Below are 19,068 nucleotides of genomic sequence, written 5' to 3'. Positions count from 1 at the left end.
ACAGTGCTCTGCTCCTTTCAATATCCTTTATGGCAGGCAGAATAAATGTTCATTGCTTTCCCAGCCCCGGATCGTAAATAAACCGGGGTAATGACGGGGAGATCGCTCTGTCCCACCCTCCATCTCTCTCTCTCTGTCTCGGTCTGTCCCACCCTCCATCTCTCTCTCTGTCTCGGTCTGTCCCACCCTCCATCTCTCTCTCTGTCTGTCCCACCCTCCATCTCTTTCTCTGTCTCTCTCTCTCTCTCTGTCTGTACCACCCTCCATCTCTGTCTCTCTCTCTCGGTCTGTCCCACCCTCCATCTCTCTCTCTCTCTCCCGGTCTCTCTCTCTCTCCCGGTCTCTCTCTCTCTCCCGGTCTCTCTCTCCCGGTCTCTCTCATACATGTTATTGGTCTTTTTTTCAATGTCCTTATTTCCCTGTCTCTTGGTAGCTGCTTGGGTGGGGTTGCCAGTTAATTTCATTTTGTTTGGGGGGGGGTTTGCAAGTTGATTTCATCTTGTTGGGGCGATGCAAGTTGATTTCAGTTTGTTTGGGGGGAGTGGGGGGGTCGCAAGTTTGTTTGGGTGGGTTGCCAGTTGATTTAATTTTTGTTTTGCGGGGGGGGGGGGGGGGGGGGGGGGGGGGGGGGGGGGGGCTTGCCAGCGATCTTGGTGGGTGGGTTGCCCGTGATCTTGGTGGGTGGGTTGCCCGTGATCTTGGTGGGTGGGTTGCCCGTGATCTTGGTGGGTGGGTTGCCCGTGATCTTGGTGGGTGGGTTGCCCGTGATCTTGGTGGGTGGGTTGCCCGTGATCTTGGTGGGTGGGTTGCCCGTGATCTTGGTGGGTGGGTTGCCCGTGATCTTGGTGGGTGGGTTGCCAGTGATCTTGGTGGGTGGGTTGCCAGTGATCTTGGTGGGTGGGTTGCCAGTGATCTAGGTGGGTGGGTTGCCAGTGATCTAGGTGGGTGGGTTGCCAGTGATCTAGGTGGGTGGGTTGCCAGTGATCTAGGTGGGTGGGTTGCCAGTGATCTGGTTGGGTGGGTTGCCAGTGATCTGGTTGGGTGGGTTGCCAGTGATCTGGTTGGGTGGGTTGCCAGTGATCTAGGTGGGTGGGTTGCCAGTGATCTAGGTGGGTGGGTTGCCAGTGATCTAGGTGGGTGGGTTGCCAGTGATCTAGGTGGGTGGGTTGCCAGTGATCTAGGTGGGTGGGTTGCCAGTGATCTGGGTGGGTGGGTTGCCAGTGATCTAGGTGGGTGGGTTGCCAGTGATCTAGGTGGGTGGGTTGCCAGTGATCTAGGTGGGTGGGTTGCCAGTGATCTAGGTGGGTGGGTTGCCAGTGATCTAGGTGGGTGGGTTGCCAGTGATCTAGGTGGGTGGGTTGCCAGTGATCTAGGTGGGTGGGTTGCCAGTGATCTAGGTGGGTGGGTTGCCAGTGATCTGGTTGGGTGGGTTGCCAGTGATCTAGGTGGGTGGGTTGCCAGTGATCTAGGTGGGTGGGTTGCCAGTGATCTAGGTGGGTGGGTTGCCAGTGATCTAGGTGGGTGGGTTGCCAGTGATCTAGGTGGGTGGGTTGCCAGTGATCTAGGTGGGTGGGTTGCCAGTGATCTGGTTGGGTGGGTTGCCAGTGATCTAGGTGGGTGGGTTGCCAGTGATCTAGGTGGGTGGGTTGCCAGTGATCTAGGTGGGTGGGTTGCCAGTGATCTAGGTGGGTGGGTTGCCAGTGATCTAGGTGGGTGGGTTGCCAGTGATCTGGGTGGGTGGGTTGCCAGTGATCTGGTTGGGTGAATTGGGGTTCTATTGCTTTGTGATCGGCATCATTTAGAATTAAAATGGAACACGCTGGAATAAAGCAACATTAATCACATCAAGTCTCTCTCTGTCAGAATGATAAGTCATCCACGCCGGGCCTGAAGTCTAACACCCCCACACCTCGTAACGATGCCCCCACACCAGGCACCAGCACCACCCCTGGTCTACGGCCCATCATGGGCAAGCCCTCGGGCATGGAGGCACTGGGTAAGTCCTCACACACACACTCATACCCACATGTATACAAACACACTCGCCCGCTAACCACAAATAGATTAACATGAAAATAACTTCCTTGTAGGTCTGCCCATTTGCCTATGACAGAATCAGTTGTTCTTACGGTCTCTCTCCTCCCTCCCTCTAGCTGCTCCAGCCCTGCGTACCCCTTTGTCCATAGCTGGCTCTTACGCCACGCCCTTCGCCATGATGGGCCACCACGAGATGAACGGCTCCCTGACCAGCCCCGGGGTCTACGCCGGCCTCCACATCTCCCCCCAGATGAGCGTGGCCGCTGCTGCGTACGGACGCTCGCCCATGGTACACTCCCCTAAAACTCCCCCTTCACCTCACATACACACATTCAGCCTCTCTTCCCTATACACAGTTACTATACACAGTCACACAGGCTACAGTTACTAATACAACACAGTCACACAGGCTACAGTTACTAACACAACACAGTCACACAGGCTACAGTTACTAACACAACACAGTCACACAGGCTACAGTTACTAACACAACACAGTCACACAGGCTACAGTTACTAACACAACACAGTCACACAGGCTACAGTTACTAACACAACACAGTCACACAGGCTACAGTTACTAATACAACACAGTCACACAGGCTACAGTTACTAATACAACACAGTCACACAGGCTACAGTTACTAACACAACACAGTCACACAGGCTACAGTTACTAACACAACACAGTCACACAGGCTACAGTTACTAATACAACACAGTCACACAGGCTACAGTTACTAATACAACACAGTCACACAGGCTACAGTTACTAATACAACACAGTCACACAGGCTACAGTTACTAACACAACACAGACTACAGTTACTAATACAACACAGTCACACAGGCTACAGTTACTAATACAACACAGTCACACAGGCTACAGTTACTAATACAACACAGACTACAGTTACTAATACAACACAGTCACACAGGCTACAGTTACTAACACAACACAGTCACACAGGCTACAGTTACTAACACAACACAGTCACACAGGCTACAGTTACTAACACAACACAGTCACACAGGCTACAGTTACTAACACAACACAGTCACACAGGCTACAGTTACTAATACAACACAGTCACACAGGCTACAGTTACTAACACAATACAGGCTACAGTTACTAATACAACACAGTCACACAGGCTACAGTTACTAATACAACACAGTCACACAGGCTACAGTTACTAACACAACACAGTCACACAGGCTACAGTTACTAACACAACACAGTCACACAGGCTACAGTTACTAACACAACACAGTCACACAGGCTACAGTTACTAACACAACACAGTCACACAGGCTACAGTTACTAATACAACACAGTCACACAGGCTACAGTTACTAATACAACACAGTCACACAGGCTACAGTTACTAACACAACACAGTCACACAGGCTACAGTTACTAACACAACACAGTCACACAGGCTACAGTTACTAATACAACACAGTCACACAGGCTACAGTTACTAATACAACACAGTCACACAGGCTACAGTTACTAACACAACACAGACTACAGTTACTAATACAACACAGTCACACAGGCTACAGTTACTAATACAACACAGTCACACAGGCTACAGTTACTAATACAACACAGACTACAGTTACTAATACAACACAGTCACACAGGCTACAGTTACTAACACAACACAGTCACACAGGCTACAGTTACTAACACAACACAGTCACACAGGCTACAGTTACTAACACAACACAGTCACACAGGCTACAGTTACTAACACAACACAGTCACACAGGCTACAGTTACTAACACAACACAGTCACACAGGCTACAGTTACTAACACAATACAGGCTACAGTTACTAATACAACACAGTCACACAGGCTACAGTTACTAATACAACACAGTCACACAGGCTACAGTTACTAATACAACACAGTCACACAGGCTACAGTTACTAATACAACACAGTCACACAGGCTACAGTTACTAATACAACACAGTCACACAGGCTACAGTTACTAATACAACACAGTCACACAGGCTACAGTTACTAATGCAACACAGGCTACAGTTACTAATACGACACAGGCTACAGTTACTAATACGACACAGGCTACAGTTACTAATACGACACAGGCTACAGTTACTAATACGACACAGGCTACAGTTACTAATACGACACAGGCTACAGTTACTAATACAACACAGGCTACAGTTACTAATACGACACAGGCTACAGTTACTAATACGACACAGGCTACAGTTACTAATACGACACAGGCTACAGTTACTAATACGACACAGGCTACAGTTACTAATACGACACAGGCTACAGTTACTAATACGACACAGGCTACAGTTACTAATACGACACAGGCTACAGTTACTAATACGACACAGGCTACAGTTACTAATACAACACAGGCTACAGTTACTAATACAACACAGGCTACAGTTACTAATACAACACAGGCTACAGTTACTAATACAACACAGGCTACAGTTACTAATACGACACAGGCTACAGTTACTAATACAACAGTCACACAGGCTACAGTTACTAATACGACACAGGCTACAGTTACTAATACGACACAGGCTACAGTTACTAATACAACACAGGCTACAGTTACTAATACGACACAGGCTACAGTTACTAATACAACACAGTGACACAGGCTACAGTTACTAATACAACACAGTGACACAGGCTACAGTTACTAATACAACACAGGCTACAGTTACTAATACAACACAGGCTACAGTTACTAATACAACACAGTCACACAGGCTACAGTTACTAATACGACACAGGCTACAGTTACTAATACGACACAGGCTACAGTTACTAATACGACACAGGCTACAGTTACTAATACGACACAGGCTACAGTTACTAATACGACACAGGCTACAGTTACTAATACGACACAGGCTACAGTTACTAATACGACACAGGCTACAGTTACTAATACAACACAGGCTACAGTTACTAATACAACACAGGCTACAGTTACTAATACAACACAGGCTACAGTTACTAATACGACACAGGCTACAGTTACTAATACAACAGTCACACAGGCTACAGTTACTAATACGACACAGGCTACAGTTACTAATACGACACAGGCTACAGTTACTAATACAACACAGGCTACAGTTACTAATACGACACAGGCTACAGTTACTAATACAACACAGTGACACAGGCTACAGTTACTAATACAACACAGGCTACAGTTACTAATACAACACAGGCTACAGTTACTAATACAACACAGTCACACAGGCTACAGTTACTAATACGACACAGGCTACAGTTACTAATACGACACAGGCTACAGTTGCTAATACGACACAGGCTACAGTTACTAATACGACACAGGCTACAGTTACTAATACGACACAGGATACAGTTACTAATACGACACAGGCTACAGTTACTAATACGACACAGGCTACAGTTACTAATACGACACAGGCTACAGTTACTAATACGACACAGGATACAGTTACTAATACAACACAGGCTACAGTTACTAATACAACACAGGCTACAGTTACTAATACGACACAGGATACAGTTACTAATACGACACAGGAAGAGGAAAGAAAAGGTCTTCACTCAAACGCACGCATGCAAACGTACATCAGACTCACGTCTCACTATATATTACACGTCTCAGCAGCTCCACCGTTGAGTTAGCCAACACGGCTGTCGGCTAGAAGACTTATGCTAATATGACTAGCAGCCAATTTTCAATGAGTTTCCTATTTCAATAGTTCACTTTTTCAATATTTCTTTAGAAATGCATAAAAAATAATTTCTCTCCTCTCTGTGTAAATTGTTAGCTAACTCCAAGGTTTCTATTGCCTAACTCCACTGCTTTGATGTCTGGTGCTACAAGGGAGGGGAATAACAACTCTGTCAAAACACTTCTCTGTGTGTGTGAATCTCCCAGGCTCTCATTAGCATTAGCAAGCTCCTCTTTCACACCGTTACCACAAACCTGGGCGAAGGAATGTAGAATACACAGCACCGTATGAAATGATAGTAAGAATTCCCCTTGTGTCCCACATACTCATAACGGTTCAATACGGACCGCGGGTCTCTACTAGTACTACTGAACTAGGTCAGGCTTCGACCCCTGGTATCGTTTAATTAAGCAATAAGAGCCAAGCGGGTGTGGTATGTGGCCAATATACCACGGCTTAGGGCTGTTCTTATGAACGACGCAACGAGGAGTGCCTGAACACAGCCCTTAGCTGCGGTATATTGGCCATATATCACAAACCCCCAAGGTGCCTTATTGCTATTAGAAACTGGTTACCAACGTAATTAGAGCAGTAAAAACACATGTTGTCATAACCGTTGTATACGGTCTGAACCACCTAGTTTATAAACGTAAACCAGGCCTGGAAAAATACCTAGAAATGCAGGAAATGAGCTTTAAAACAGTAACAAAAATCTCTGCCCAATGCAACATGTATAGAATTGCAAACAATGTAACTTAAAACTGCAAAACTCTCTGCCAACAAGATGGTTGTGAACTGTTTTGGGTGGCATTGGGTTGTGAGGTGGGGGTTTTGCCACATAGGACATGTGTGATCAGACCTTCTGAAATGGTACTAGAGTGCCCCTGCCTTATTTGACACTACAGAGGCAGTGATGCTAAGTTTGCTGTTTGAACATTTAGCCTAGTTGGCCGCATAGATAGGCTTTCCACTGTTTGTTCATGTTAACATGCTAACTGTCTGTTTTCCCAGGCGGGGTTTGACCCTCACTCCCACATGAGACCAGGCCTGCAAGCCAGTCTCACATCCATCTCTGGAGGGAAACCGTAAGTCTCCAAACCCACTCTTTGTTTAAACTGTTTATCACGAGAGCCTGAAAGTCACAGGTCAAGTCCAACATTTTGGTTCCAGGTTTCATTTAGTCTCAAAACAACTGCCCTTTCCCCCCGCGGTAGTGCCTACTCCTTTCATGTGAGCGCCGACGGCCAGATGCAGCCGGTGCCCTTTCCCCCGGACGCTCTCATAGGCCCGGGCATCCCACGCCACGCTCGCCAGATCAACACGCTGAGCCACGGCGAGGTGGTGTGCGCCGTCACCATCAGCAACCCCACGCGCCACGTCTACACCGGTGGCAAGGGCTGCGTTAAGATCTGGGACATCAGCCAGCCGGGCAGCAAGAGTCCCGTGTCCCAACTGGACTGCCTGGTAAGGAGACGTTAGCGTTTGGACACACCTACTCATTCAAAGGTTTTTTGTTTTACTACATGATTCCATATGTGTTATTTCATAATGTTGATGTCTTCACTATTATTCTACAATGTAGAAACTAGTGAAAATAAAGAACCCCTGTAATGAGTAGGTGTGTCCAGACTTTAGACTGGTGCTGTTTCAACTGGATGACTGTCACTGTGGATAAAGCCATCTGCTGAATGATCATATCATTGTTATAATGGTGTAAGGCATAACAACAGACAATGTGGGACGAAGGCTATAACTTAGGTTGGCTGGGCTGTATGCTAGCTAACAGGATAGCCAAGCTGAACAAGCTAGCCTTGTATCTGAGATGATACTGTGACGGTTATCATTAGACATGGACTGAGATATCAAGCCCACCGATGGGCACAGAGGATGCTCTTCATAGGGCTGATGTATGACCAGGGATTTTATCTGTGCCTGAATTAGACCATTTTCCTGTCCTGCTAAGCATTCAAAATGTTTCGTACTTTTGGGTGTCATGGAAAATGTATGGAGTAGAAAGTACATTATTTTCATTAGGAATATATTGGAGTAGAAGTTGTAAAGAATATAAATAGTAAAGTACAGATGCCCCCAGACAACTTAAGTAGTACTTCAAAGTATGTTTTACTTAAATACTTTACACCGCTGCCTTCAGCCCCCTGAACCCCACTACCACCCTCTGAACCCCACTACCACCCTCTGAACCCCACTACCACCCTCTGAACCAGCCCTCTGAACCCCACATCCACCCTCTGAACCAGCCCTCTGAACCCCACATCCACCCTCTGAACCCCACTACCACCCTCTGAACCAGCCCTCTGAACCCCACATCCACCCTCTGAACCCCACTACCACCCTCTGAACCAGCCCTCTGAACCCCACATCCACCCTCTGAACCCCACACCCACCCTCTAAACCCCACTACCACCCTCTGAACCAGCCCTCTGAACCCCACATCCACCCTCTGAACCCCACATCCACCCTCTGAACCCCACTACCACCCTCTGAACCAGCCCTCTGAACCCCACATCCACCCTCTGAACCAGCCCTCTGAACCCCACATCCACCCTCTGAACCAGCCCTCTGAACCCCACATCCACCCCCTGAACCAGCCCTCTGAACCCCACATCCACCCCCTGAACCAGCCCTCTGAACCCCACATCCACCCTCTGAACCCCACTACCACCCTCTGAACCAGCCCTCTGAACCCCACATCCACCCTCTGAACCCCACATCCACCCTCTGAACCCCACATCCACCCTCTGAACCAGCCCTCTGAACCCCACATCCACCCTCTGAACCAGCCCTCTGAACCCCACATCTACCCTCTGAACCAGCCCTCTGAACCCCACATCCACCCTCTGAACCCCACTACCACCCTCTAAACCAGCCCTCTGAACCCCACATCCACCCTCTGAACCAGCCCTCTGAACCCCACATCCACCCTCTGAACCCCACTACCACCCTCTGAACCAGCCCTCTGAACCCCACATCCACCCTCTGAACCAGCCCTCTGAACCCCACATCCACCCTCTGAACCAGCCCTCTGAACCCCACATCCACCCTCTGAACCCCACATCCACCCTCTGAACCCCACATCCACCCTCTGAACCCCACATCCACCCTCTGAACCCCACATCCACCCTCTGAACCAGCCCTCTGAACCCCACATCCACCCTCTGCACCCCACTACCACCCTCTGAACCAGCCCTCTGAACCCCACATCCACCCTCTGAACCCCACATCCACCCTCTGAACCCCACATCCACCCTCTGAACCCCACATCCACCCTCTGAACCCCACATCCACCCTCTGAACCCCACTACCACCCTCTGAACCAGCCCTCTGAACCCCACATCCACCCTCTGAACCAGCCCTCTGAACCCCACATCCACCCTCTGAACCAGCCCTCTGAACCCCACATCCACCCTCTGAACCCCACATCCACCCTCTGAACCCCACATCCACCCTCTGAACCCCACATCCACCCTCTGAACCCCACATCCACCCTCTGAACCCCACATCCACCCTCTGAACCCCACATCCACCCTCTGAACCCCACATCCACCCTCTGAACCCCACATCCACCCTCTGAACCCCACATCCACCCTCTGAACCAGCCCTCTGAACCCCACATCCGCCCTCTGAACCCCACATCCGCCCTCTGAACCCCACATCCGCCCTCTGAACCCCACATCCGCCCTCTGAACCCCACATCCGCCCTCTGAACCCCACATCCGCCCTCTGAACCCCACATCCGCCCTCTGAACCCCACATCCGCCCTCTGAACCCCACATCCGCCCTCTGAACCCCACATCCGCCCTCTGAACCCCACATCCGCCCTCTGAACCAGCCCTCTGAACCCCACATCCACCCTCTGAACCCCACATCCACCCTCTGAACCAGCCCTCTGAACCCCACATCCACCCTCTGAACCCCACATCCACCCTCTGAACCCCACATCCACCCTCTGAACCCCACATCCACCCTCTGAACCCCACATCCACCCTCTGAACCCCACATCCACCCTCTGAACCCCACATCCACCCTCTGAACCCCACATCCACCCTCTGAACCCCACATCCACCCTCTGAACCCCACATCCACCCTCTGAACCCCACATCCACCCTCTGAACCCCACATCCACCCTCTGAACCCCACATCCACCCTCTGAACCCCACATCCACCCTCTGAACCCCACATCCACCCTCTGAACCCCACATCCACCCTCTGAACCCCACATCCACCCTCTGAACCCCACATCCACCCTCTGAACCCCACATCCGCCCCCTCTGAACCCCACATCCACCCTCTGCCCTCTGAACCCCACATCCGCCCTCTGAACCCCACATCCGCCCTCTGAACCCCACATCCGCCCTCTGAACCCCACATCCGCCCTCTGAACCCCACATCCGCCCTCTGAACCCCACATCCGCCCTCTGAACCCCACATCCGCCCTCTGAACCCCACATCCGCCCTCTGAACCCCACATCCGCCCTCTGAACCCCACATCCGCCCTCTGAACCCCACATCCGCCCTCTGAACCCCACATCCGCCCTCTGAACCCCACATCCGCCCTCTGAACCCCACATCCGCCCTCTGAACCCCACATCCGCCCTCTGAACCCCACATCCGCCCTCTGAACCCCACATCCGCCCTCTGAACCCCACATCCGCCCTCTGAACCCCACTATCACCCTCTGAACCAGCCCTCTGAACCCCACATCCACCCTCTGAACCCCACTACCACCCTCTGAACCCCACTACCACCCTCTGAACCCCACATCCACCCTCTGAACCCCACATCCACCCTCTCCCTCCATCTGCTCTTGTGAATGTAATAATTCAAGGCACAGCGTCTTGTTCTTCGGCCCAGTGTGTGACGTTTTTGAAAAAGACCTAAAGTAATGATCTTCTGATCGTCCTGCCCCGGTTTGCCATTACCCACCCCATTAGTCATTCTCCCATCCTCCCCATTCATCAGTTTGATACTGTCTCCTGGCCACTTTGGAGAGGGGGACGGAGCAGAGGGAGAGTGCTGGCTTTGTGACCAGGTCTTATATAGTCATCAGCAAGCTGTTTAATTCATCTGAGAGCCCCGGCCCTCTATTGATCTGTCATTCACATCACCCGCCTCATGGACCCAGTCCAGCTAACACTCTTCTGCCCTTGTTAAAGCTGAAAATGAGTCTCGCTCCACACACCACAGCCGAGGGAAGCCATACTCAAACACACTCTGATGCTTTTCTCCTCACACCTGCTTCCAAAGGCACATCTGAGCCGTCTTTGTTGCAGATGCATTTTAACAGTTGAATAAGATGAGAAAAAGAAGAAACCTGCACACGGCTCTCGAATTGGGTCGCGGCTCTCGCTGGGGTCGCGGCTCTCGCTGGGGTCGCGGCTCTCGCTGGGGTCGCGGCTCTCGCTGGGGTCGCGGCTCTCGCTGGGGTCACGGCTCTCGCTGGGGCCGCGGCTCTCGCTGGGGCCGCGGCTCTCGCTGGGGCCGCGGCTCTCGCTGGGGTCGCGGCTCTCGCTGGGGCCGCGGCTCTCGCTAGGGCCACGGCTCGCTCTCGCTAGGGCCACGGCTCTCTCTCGCTAGGGCCACGGCTCTCTCTCGCTAGGGCCACGGCTCTCTCTCGCTAGGGCCACGGCTCTCTCTCGCTAGGGTCACGGCTCTCTCTCGCTAGGGTCACGGCTCTCTCTCGCTAGGGCCACGGCTCTCGCTAGGGTCGCGGCTCTCTTAAGCTTTATGTATTGATCTCAAGGCCTTCGTCAGAGCTTTTGTGATGTTCACAACCAGCATCCCTATGGAGATACTGCTCCACCCACATCCGTTCAATTCATCCAATGGGGTTTGAGTCGCCACACCTGCTTTTAAATCAAATCACATTTTATTGGTCTCATACAATATTTCTCAGATGTTATTGCGGGTGTAGTGAAATGGCTGTGTTTCTAGCTCCAACAGTATAGCAATATTTAGCAATACATTTGTGTGTCTCACGATACCTGCTATTATCACGATAACTGTCTGAAGCCCAAATATTAACTGGCTCCCTCTCTGTCTCCAGAACAGGGACAACTACATCCGCTCCTGTAAGCTCCTCCCTGATGGCCGCACCCTGATTGTGGGCGGTGAGGCCAGCACACTGACCATCTGGGACCTGGCCTCTCCGACGCCACGTATCAAGGCGGAGCTCACCTCCTCGGCCCCCGCCTGCTATGCACTGGCCATCTCCCCCGACGCCAAAGTCTGCTTCTCCTGCTGCAGTGATGGGAACATCGCCGTCTGGGACCTGCACAACCAGACCCTGGTCAGGTGAGGGATCATCTGAAGAGAGTAGAGGACTGGTTGGGGCTGGGAGGGATTGTACTACCACCCATGTGATTTTAGCAGTAATGATTGGAGTGGGATTACATTGAAATGTCCACAGCGTGAGTGGAATCACTTGGCTAAGTTCCACTGTGTTTGTTGGGTGTTGTAGGCAGTTCCAGGGCCACACGGACGGCGCCAGCTGTATCGACATCTCCCACGATGGGACCAAGCTGTGGACCGGAGGTCTGGACAACACTGTCCGCTCATGGGACCTGAGGGAGGGTCGCCAGCTCCAGCAGCATGACTTCACCTCCCAGGTACGCTCGTATTTATGTTTATACGCACACACGCACGCACACAGGGGATGCAACGGTACAGTGGGCCCACGGTTCGGTACGGCTTCGGTATCTTTATATTTAGGGCAAAAAATAAACACATCACCCTTTTTAAACAATTAACTATTTTATTTTGCCTATAGACAAACGAAACGTTCCATTCAGAAAAATGTCAACATGACTGACTGCCTGGTTTCTGTCTCTACTGTATGACAGCAAGGGGAGAATACAATGAAAAGTGCTTCTTAGCTTTGACAAGCTGTAGATGCTTTGCCAATGTGGGGCCCAAACCCATCAGCTTCACGGATGGCGTTCACTATGTTTTGTGCGTTATCTGTAGTGGCTGGGATTGTGATATTTGGTCTCTCTAGCGTCCACTCAGTCACAGCATTCATTAATTCTAGGGCTAAGTGTGCGCTTGTATGACTCTCATACAGGGGCCGTGTTTGCAACACAGATCTCCCAGAACAGTACATAGTGAACCGTCAGTGAGGTAGCTTCCAGTACATAGTGAACCGTCAGTGAGGTAGCTTCCAGTACATAGTGAACCGTCAGTGAGGTAGCTTCCAGTACATAGTGAACCGTCAGTGAGGTAGCTTCCAGTACATAGTGAACCGTCAGTGAGGTAGCTTCCAGTACATAGTGAACCGTCAGTGAGGTAGCTTCCAGTACATAGTGAACCGTCAGCTTTGAGTTGCTCTGGAGGTCCAACTATCAGTGGAGAGAGCTAGATGAGAGCTAGGGTGTCTGTGTCAATTCCTTTTAAATGTCTCTCTGTGATGTTTCATAGAGTTTGGGAATTACTTGGCTGCTGAAATGTGTGCAGGAGGGGACATTGTAACGCGGTTCAGTTGTTTTATAATCAGGTGACGAAATCCCGAGTCAGTAACCACCGAAAAGGCCTGCAAATCTTTGGCTATGATGAATACTCCCACTGCTTTCGTTATTTCTTAGATTTTCTGAATTTGTCACAAATTGTTGTTGAAGGCAGCAATGAGAGATTGTGTTTTGGCTAACGACTCTCCTTGCTCCTGCTGCAAGGGACGCGGCTGAGTGATGGTCATGTAAATGACACATCGTGTTAGAAGTGTTTCAACTGGAGTAGCCGACAGGGGCAGAGCAATGCTTGCAGACTGTACTTTGTTTGTTTACGGTCTTCTTACCCTCGTCATCGTATTGAGCGCTGAATCCAGAATGTTCCCACATAGCGGATTTGAAAGACACCGGTGTCTCTTCAAATGTGCGTCTCACTGTCTCGCCATTGTCACGTTGGGAGCTGAGAGAGTATTTGTTTTTAGTTTCCTCTCTCTTCATGGGGCCCCTTTAGGGAGGTTTCCTACTGAGATGTCAGTGCAAATCGTCCATTGGTTGTTTAAGGGGGAGGGGGGTTGCTGTCACTGCGGTTGCCACATTTTGAGACATTGCTGTCGAGTGAAGTTTGTCGGCCGTCAGTAGCCCCTTAACGGCCACAAGCTGCGTGTCTGGTTCTGCGGATCTGAATGTATCACGTGCCTGTAGTCTGCAGCGCAATGAGCACGCGTTGGAAATGACCGGAAAATGACAGGCGTATCGTAATTCCGCCGTTCACGTGTGCATATTGAACCGTAGGGGGCGTACCGAACGGTTCGGCAACATACAGTGCACCGTTGCATCCCACACACACACACACACACACACACACACACTCTATTTTGCCCTGGTTCACCCCCACCTCCCATCTCCTCCCAGATCTTCTCTCTAGGCTACTGCCCCACAGGGGAGTGGCTGGCAGTGGGCATGGAGAGCAGCAACGTGGAGGTTCTCCATCACACCAAGCCGGACAAGTACCAGCTCCACCTGCATGAGAGCTGCGTCCTCTCGCTGAAGTTCGCCTATTGTGGTAAGAAACATGTCCAGGGTGCTAGAAGTCATTTATAACCTCTGTTTATGTAGTTCAAGTGTAGAAACCTTTTTTCTCAAGGAATTGAACCACATTGTTTAGTTGGTATTTCCACTGTACCAACAAGTAATACCAACTGCCCCACATCCGTTGTATTGGGTTAGCTACTAAATGTTAAACCATGTGGACTTGCATGTTGGTGCTTGGAGAGTCGTGTGCAGGCCTGTCCTGCTTGGTGAGGACAACCTGGACTCTGAGCTCATGTATTTATGTGTCCTCATGTCCTGTGTTTAAAGGTAAATGGTTTGTGAGCACGGGGAAGGACAACCTCTTGAATGCCTGGAGGACTCCTTACGGTGCCAGCATATTCCAGGTACTCCAATCAATAACACACACACTCTCAAACACGCATAGATGCTCACAGTCCTGGGACATGACCAGCAGCATGGAAACCCCAGCTACCACTGTCAGTTGTAATCTGGAAAGCCAACTAATCAAATGTAATTGTCACATACACATGGTTAGCAGATGTTATTGGTCACGTACACATGGTTAGCAGATGTTAATGGTCACATACACATGGTTAGCAGATGTTAATGCGAGTGTAGCGAAATGCTTGTGCTTCTAGTTCCGACAATGCAGTAATAACCAACGAGTAATCTAACCTAACAATTCCACAACTACCTTATTCACACAAGTGTAAGGGGATAAAGAATATGTACATAAGGATATATGAATGAGTGATGGTACAGAACGGCATAGGCAAGATGCAGTAGATGGTATCGAGTACAGTATATACATATGAGATGAGTAATGTAGGGTATGTAAACAAAGTGGCATAGTTTTAAAGTGGCTAGCAGTATTGTTCAGAGAATTGTCTTTCAGACCAACCAAGACAGATGGTCACTTTTGACACGGTTAGTTCAGGCAAACACATGACATGCTCTGAATAGGATCGCTAACGTGTTTTTTACCCTTTACATCAACAGTCAAAGGAGTCCTCTTCCGTCCTGAGCTGCGACATCTCTGCAGACGACAAGTACATTGTGACAGGCTCCGGAGACAAGAAGGCCACAGTGTACGAGGTGATCTACTAGGAACACCAGTTTGACCCCTCCTAGTGGCCTGACGAGGGGAGCTGCTAGCCCCTCCTCCTCCTCCTCTTACTTCACTCACCACACCCCCTAACCTCAAAGACCACCAGGGATTGGACTACAGACAATGTCGGCCGATACCGCTCCGGGATTGGTGCTCAGAAGGCACCATGATCTGCGCTTGGCAGTTGGCCTGGCTATGATTGGCTATCGGTGCAGACTGTAACCCAATGGGCACTGAAGATGTAAATTGTCTTGCTGTTTTTTGATCTGTTCCTGGGCCTGTTTTTGGAGGGTTTATTTTTGAAGGTGATGAATGTTTCTGTAATGTGACTGGATGAAGCAGTGCTTTGTCTTTACAACAGTTGCTCCCTGGACGTCTTGTGAAAATTGTACATAATGGAGTAATAAAGACATTTTATATATATATATATATATTATAAATATATATATCTATTTTCATGTCCTGGTGTACTTGTGATGTTTTTGCTTTCGGCCTCTCCCTTCTGCTTGATATCCAAGGGAGAACAGAAAGTAGAATAAGCATTTTGTTTTTAAGGATCTTTTTTTGGGGGGGGTGTTGAAGCACGTTCTCCAGGCTGACCTTTTTCCAAATCAAATGGAAATGTCTCTCCAAAAACTAAATGGTCAACCAGAACACGTTTGTGGAGATTCAAATGTGAGTTTTGGGATGGTGCCCTTTTTTTTGGGAGCTACGAAAATGTCTGGGAAGTGGAGCCTGCCGGCTCAGGCAGAGCCACGGAACTCCGTGGAATACCACAGGACCCCCGCTTGGACCGGCCTATCAGAGGAGACTGGGGGATCGGCGAGAGGAGGAGAACAATGTAAATTAAAACCATATTAAAGAAACTAACTGTACTACTTTCTCTGTGCCCTTTTATGACCCGTCTCTCTTACGTCTTGGATGGTGTTTTGGGTGGTCTGGTTGGTGTTGAACGATGGACTTCAATTCTACTGGATTATTACTAGTACGGGCTGACGGACTTGGCTTATCGGCCGCGTCCCCAGTTCATATGGCTGGACGGACACAATCTGAACTAGTACGGGCTGACGGACTGGGCTTATCGGCCGCGTCCCCAGTTCATATGGCTGGACGGACACAACCTGAACATTGAGTCTGGACCTAAATCTGATGTAGAACAACCCACAGGGTCATCTAGATGGGGGGTTAAGGAGAACATGCTTCTATGGAATCCATTGATTTGATCCTCTATCCTCATTTATCAGTACATCATCATAACCGGACTTGGATTCCAGTCGATATACAGTGCCTGTTAAGTGCTAGGGTTGGCTATTACGATCTTTCAAAATGTAAAGCAGAAGTTAGCATTGTGACCAGCATCTACATAATGTTCAGTACCGAGTAGGATGAAGGTGCCTCTAGACACGGATCTGTTTGGTACCCAAATGGTGCTGAGGGTAAGATGCTCTGTGTCTAAGGGGAATATCTTCCTCCACCGTTCAGCTGTTGGGGTGAACACTCAGATTGTTCACTGCGCCCCCAATACCCTCCTTTCCTTCAGTCATAACGAGGGGTGAAATGTGAGCGTCTCCAATTCACAACCAAAGTATGTAGCAAAACTGTGTCAGCACTGAACATAATGTACAGTTGATGATCATTCAATAAACAGTTTGTTTTTGTAGAAAGACTTCCCAGTTCATTTCAATGCAACATATTGTTGAGGAAGTGCGCAGTCGTTGTATCAAAGAGCGTTTTGAGTACTTCTACGAGAGCCGTGGGTGTCTGTGTCTGCCCTGACATTAACTTCCTCTTAATAGGTTTGAAAGTAGATACGTTTGAGTGTAGCGTCTAAACCACTGGAGTCTTCCACTTATACCCCACACTTGATGTGATACTTAAACACGTTTAACTGTTTCATAATGAATACCTAACCTCAAACATATGCCTGGTGATTCCTTCTAGTTAACTGGATGCTGTATATGAGGTGTGTGTGTGTGTGTGTGTGTGTGTGTGTGTGTGTGAGCCTGTTGAATAGCAGTGGAGTCAGTAGGCTGCTGTCCAGGCTTGTCGTTGTGGTCGCAGGCTGTTCAACAGACTAATGCTGGGAGAGGAGACGCATTGCTGAGGATCTGGGTGTGTTGCCAAACCACCCGTGTGACTTAAGAGTGTCACACACTGCTGCCTCAGCGCCTCGCTGAAACCACAGGCACGACACACACACACACACACACACCCAGTCACAGTAGCTGCAGACTTACTACTGGATTATGGGGTCTGTGCATAGGGCTGGACCTGATGAAACTAGTCTACTCAAGATGGCAGTGTGTCAAGCCAATGTTTTCAGTTGTCTGTTAGTTGAGACCCTCCAGTTGTTAATGGTTTCCTCCGAATATCATGGAAGAGAGCGAAGACGAGACTACAGGACTATCCACACCTGATCAGCTGCAGTGGAGTATGGATACGTTATGTTCTTAATTCATGTAGTTATTGGGTCCTAAATCCTCCCTCTCTCTCTCCTGGATAGGAAACAACATGTAGTTATCCTAAATACTCTCTCCTGTCCTGGATAGGAAACAACATGTAGTTATTGGGTCCTAAAGCCCTCCCTCTCTCTCCTGGATAGGAAACAACATGTAGTTATTGGGTCCTAAAGCCCCTCCCTCTCTCTCTCCTGGATAGGAAACAACATGTAGTTATTGGGTCCTAAAGCCCTCCCTCTCTCTCCTGGATAGGAAACAACATGTAGTTATTGGGTCCTAAAGCCCCTCCCTCTCTCTCCTGGATAGGAAACAACATGTAGTTATTGGGTCCTAAAGCCCTCCCTCTCTCTCTCCTGGATAGGAAACAACATGTAGTTATTGGGTCCTAAAGCCCCTCCCTCTCTCTCCTGGATAGGAAACAACATGTAGTTATTGGGTCCTAAAGCCCTCCCTCTCTCTCTCCTGGATAGGAAACAACATGTAGTTATTGGATCCTAAAGCCCTCCCTCTCTCTCTCCTGGATAGGAAACAACATGTAGTTATTGGATCCTAAAGCCCTCCCTCTCTCTGTCCTGGATAGGAAACAACATGTAGTTATTGGGTCCTAAAGCCCCTCCCTCTCTCCTGTCCTGGATAGGAAACAACATGTAGTTATTGGGTCCTAAAGCCCTCCCTCTCTCTCCTGGATAGGAAACAACATGTAGTTATTGGGTCCTAAAGACCCTCCCTCTCTCCTGTCCTGGATAGGAAACAACATGTAGTTATTGGGTCCTAAAGCCCTCCCTCTCTCTCCTGGATAGGAAACAACATGTAGTTATTGGGTCCTAAAGCCCCTCCCTCTCTCTCCTGGATAGGAAACAACATGTAGTTATTGGGTCCTAAAGCCCTCCCTCCCTCTCTCCTGGATAGGAAACAACATGTAGTTATTGGGTCCTAAAGCCCCTCCCTCTCTCCTGTCCTGGATAGGAAACAACATGTAGTTATTGGGTCCTAAAGCCCTCCCTCTCTCTCCTGGATAGGAAACAACATGTAGTTATTGGGTCCTAAAGCCCTCCCTCTCTCTCTCCTGGATAGGAAACATCATGTAGTTATTGGGTCCTAAAGCCCTCCCTCTCTCCTGTCCTGGATAGGAAACAACATGTAGTTATTGGGTCCTAAAGCCCTCCCTCTCTCTCCTGGATAGGAAACAACATGTAGTTATTGGGTC

General features: G+C 49.5%; 1 protein-coding gene across 1 annotated transcript in view; it reads left to right on the top strand.

Moving 5' to 3' along the window:
• The window catches only part of LOC139384360 (transducin-like enhancer protein 3-B), a 51,827-nt gene extending 34,774 nt beyond the window's left edge, over positions 1 to 17,053 (top strand). Inside the window, exons 13-21 of the mRNA XM_071129066.1 lie at positions 1,864 to 1,996; positions 2,154 to 2,326; positions 6,793 to 6,866; positions 6,996 to 7,245; positions 11,846 to 12,093; positions 12,260 to 12,407; positions 14,154 to 14,304; positions 14,601 to 14,677; positions 15,294 to 17,053. Of these exons, the coding sequence (XP_070985167.1) occupies positions 1,864 to 1,996; positions 2,154 to 2,326; positions 6,793 to 6,866; positions 6,996 to 7,245; positions 11,846 to 12,093; positions 12,260 to 12,407; positions 14,154 to 14,304; positions 14,601 to 14,677; positions 15,294 to 15,401 (1,362 nt within the window). The 3' untranslated portion in view covers positions 15,402 to 17,053. The remainder of the gene's footprint in view (positions 1 to 1,863; positions 1,997 to 2,153; positions 2,327 to 6,792; positions 6,867 to 6,995; positions 7,246 to 11,845; positions 12,094 to 12,259; positions 12,408 to 14,153; positions 14,305 to 14,600; positions 14,678 to 15,293) is intronic.
• The last annotated feature ends 2,015 nt before the right edge of the window (positions 17,054 to 19,068 follow it).

The sequence above is a fragment of the Oncorhynchus clarkii genome, chromosome 26, assembly GCF_045791955.1.
Source record: "Oncorhynchus clarkii lewisi isolate Uvic-CL-2024 chromosome 26, UVic_Ocla_1.0, whole genome shotgun sequence".
Taxonomy (NCBI): Eukaryota; Metazoa; Chordata; class Actinopteri; order Salmoniformes; family Salmonidae; genus Oncorhynchus; species Oncorhynchus clarkii.
This window is presented reverse-complemented; position numbering and strand designations above follow the sequence as displayed.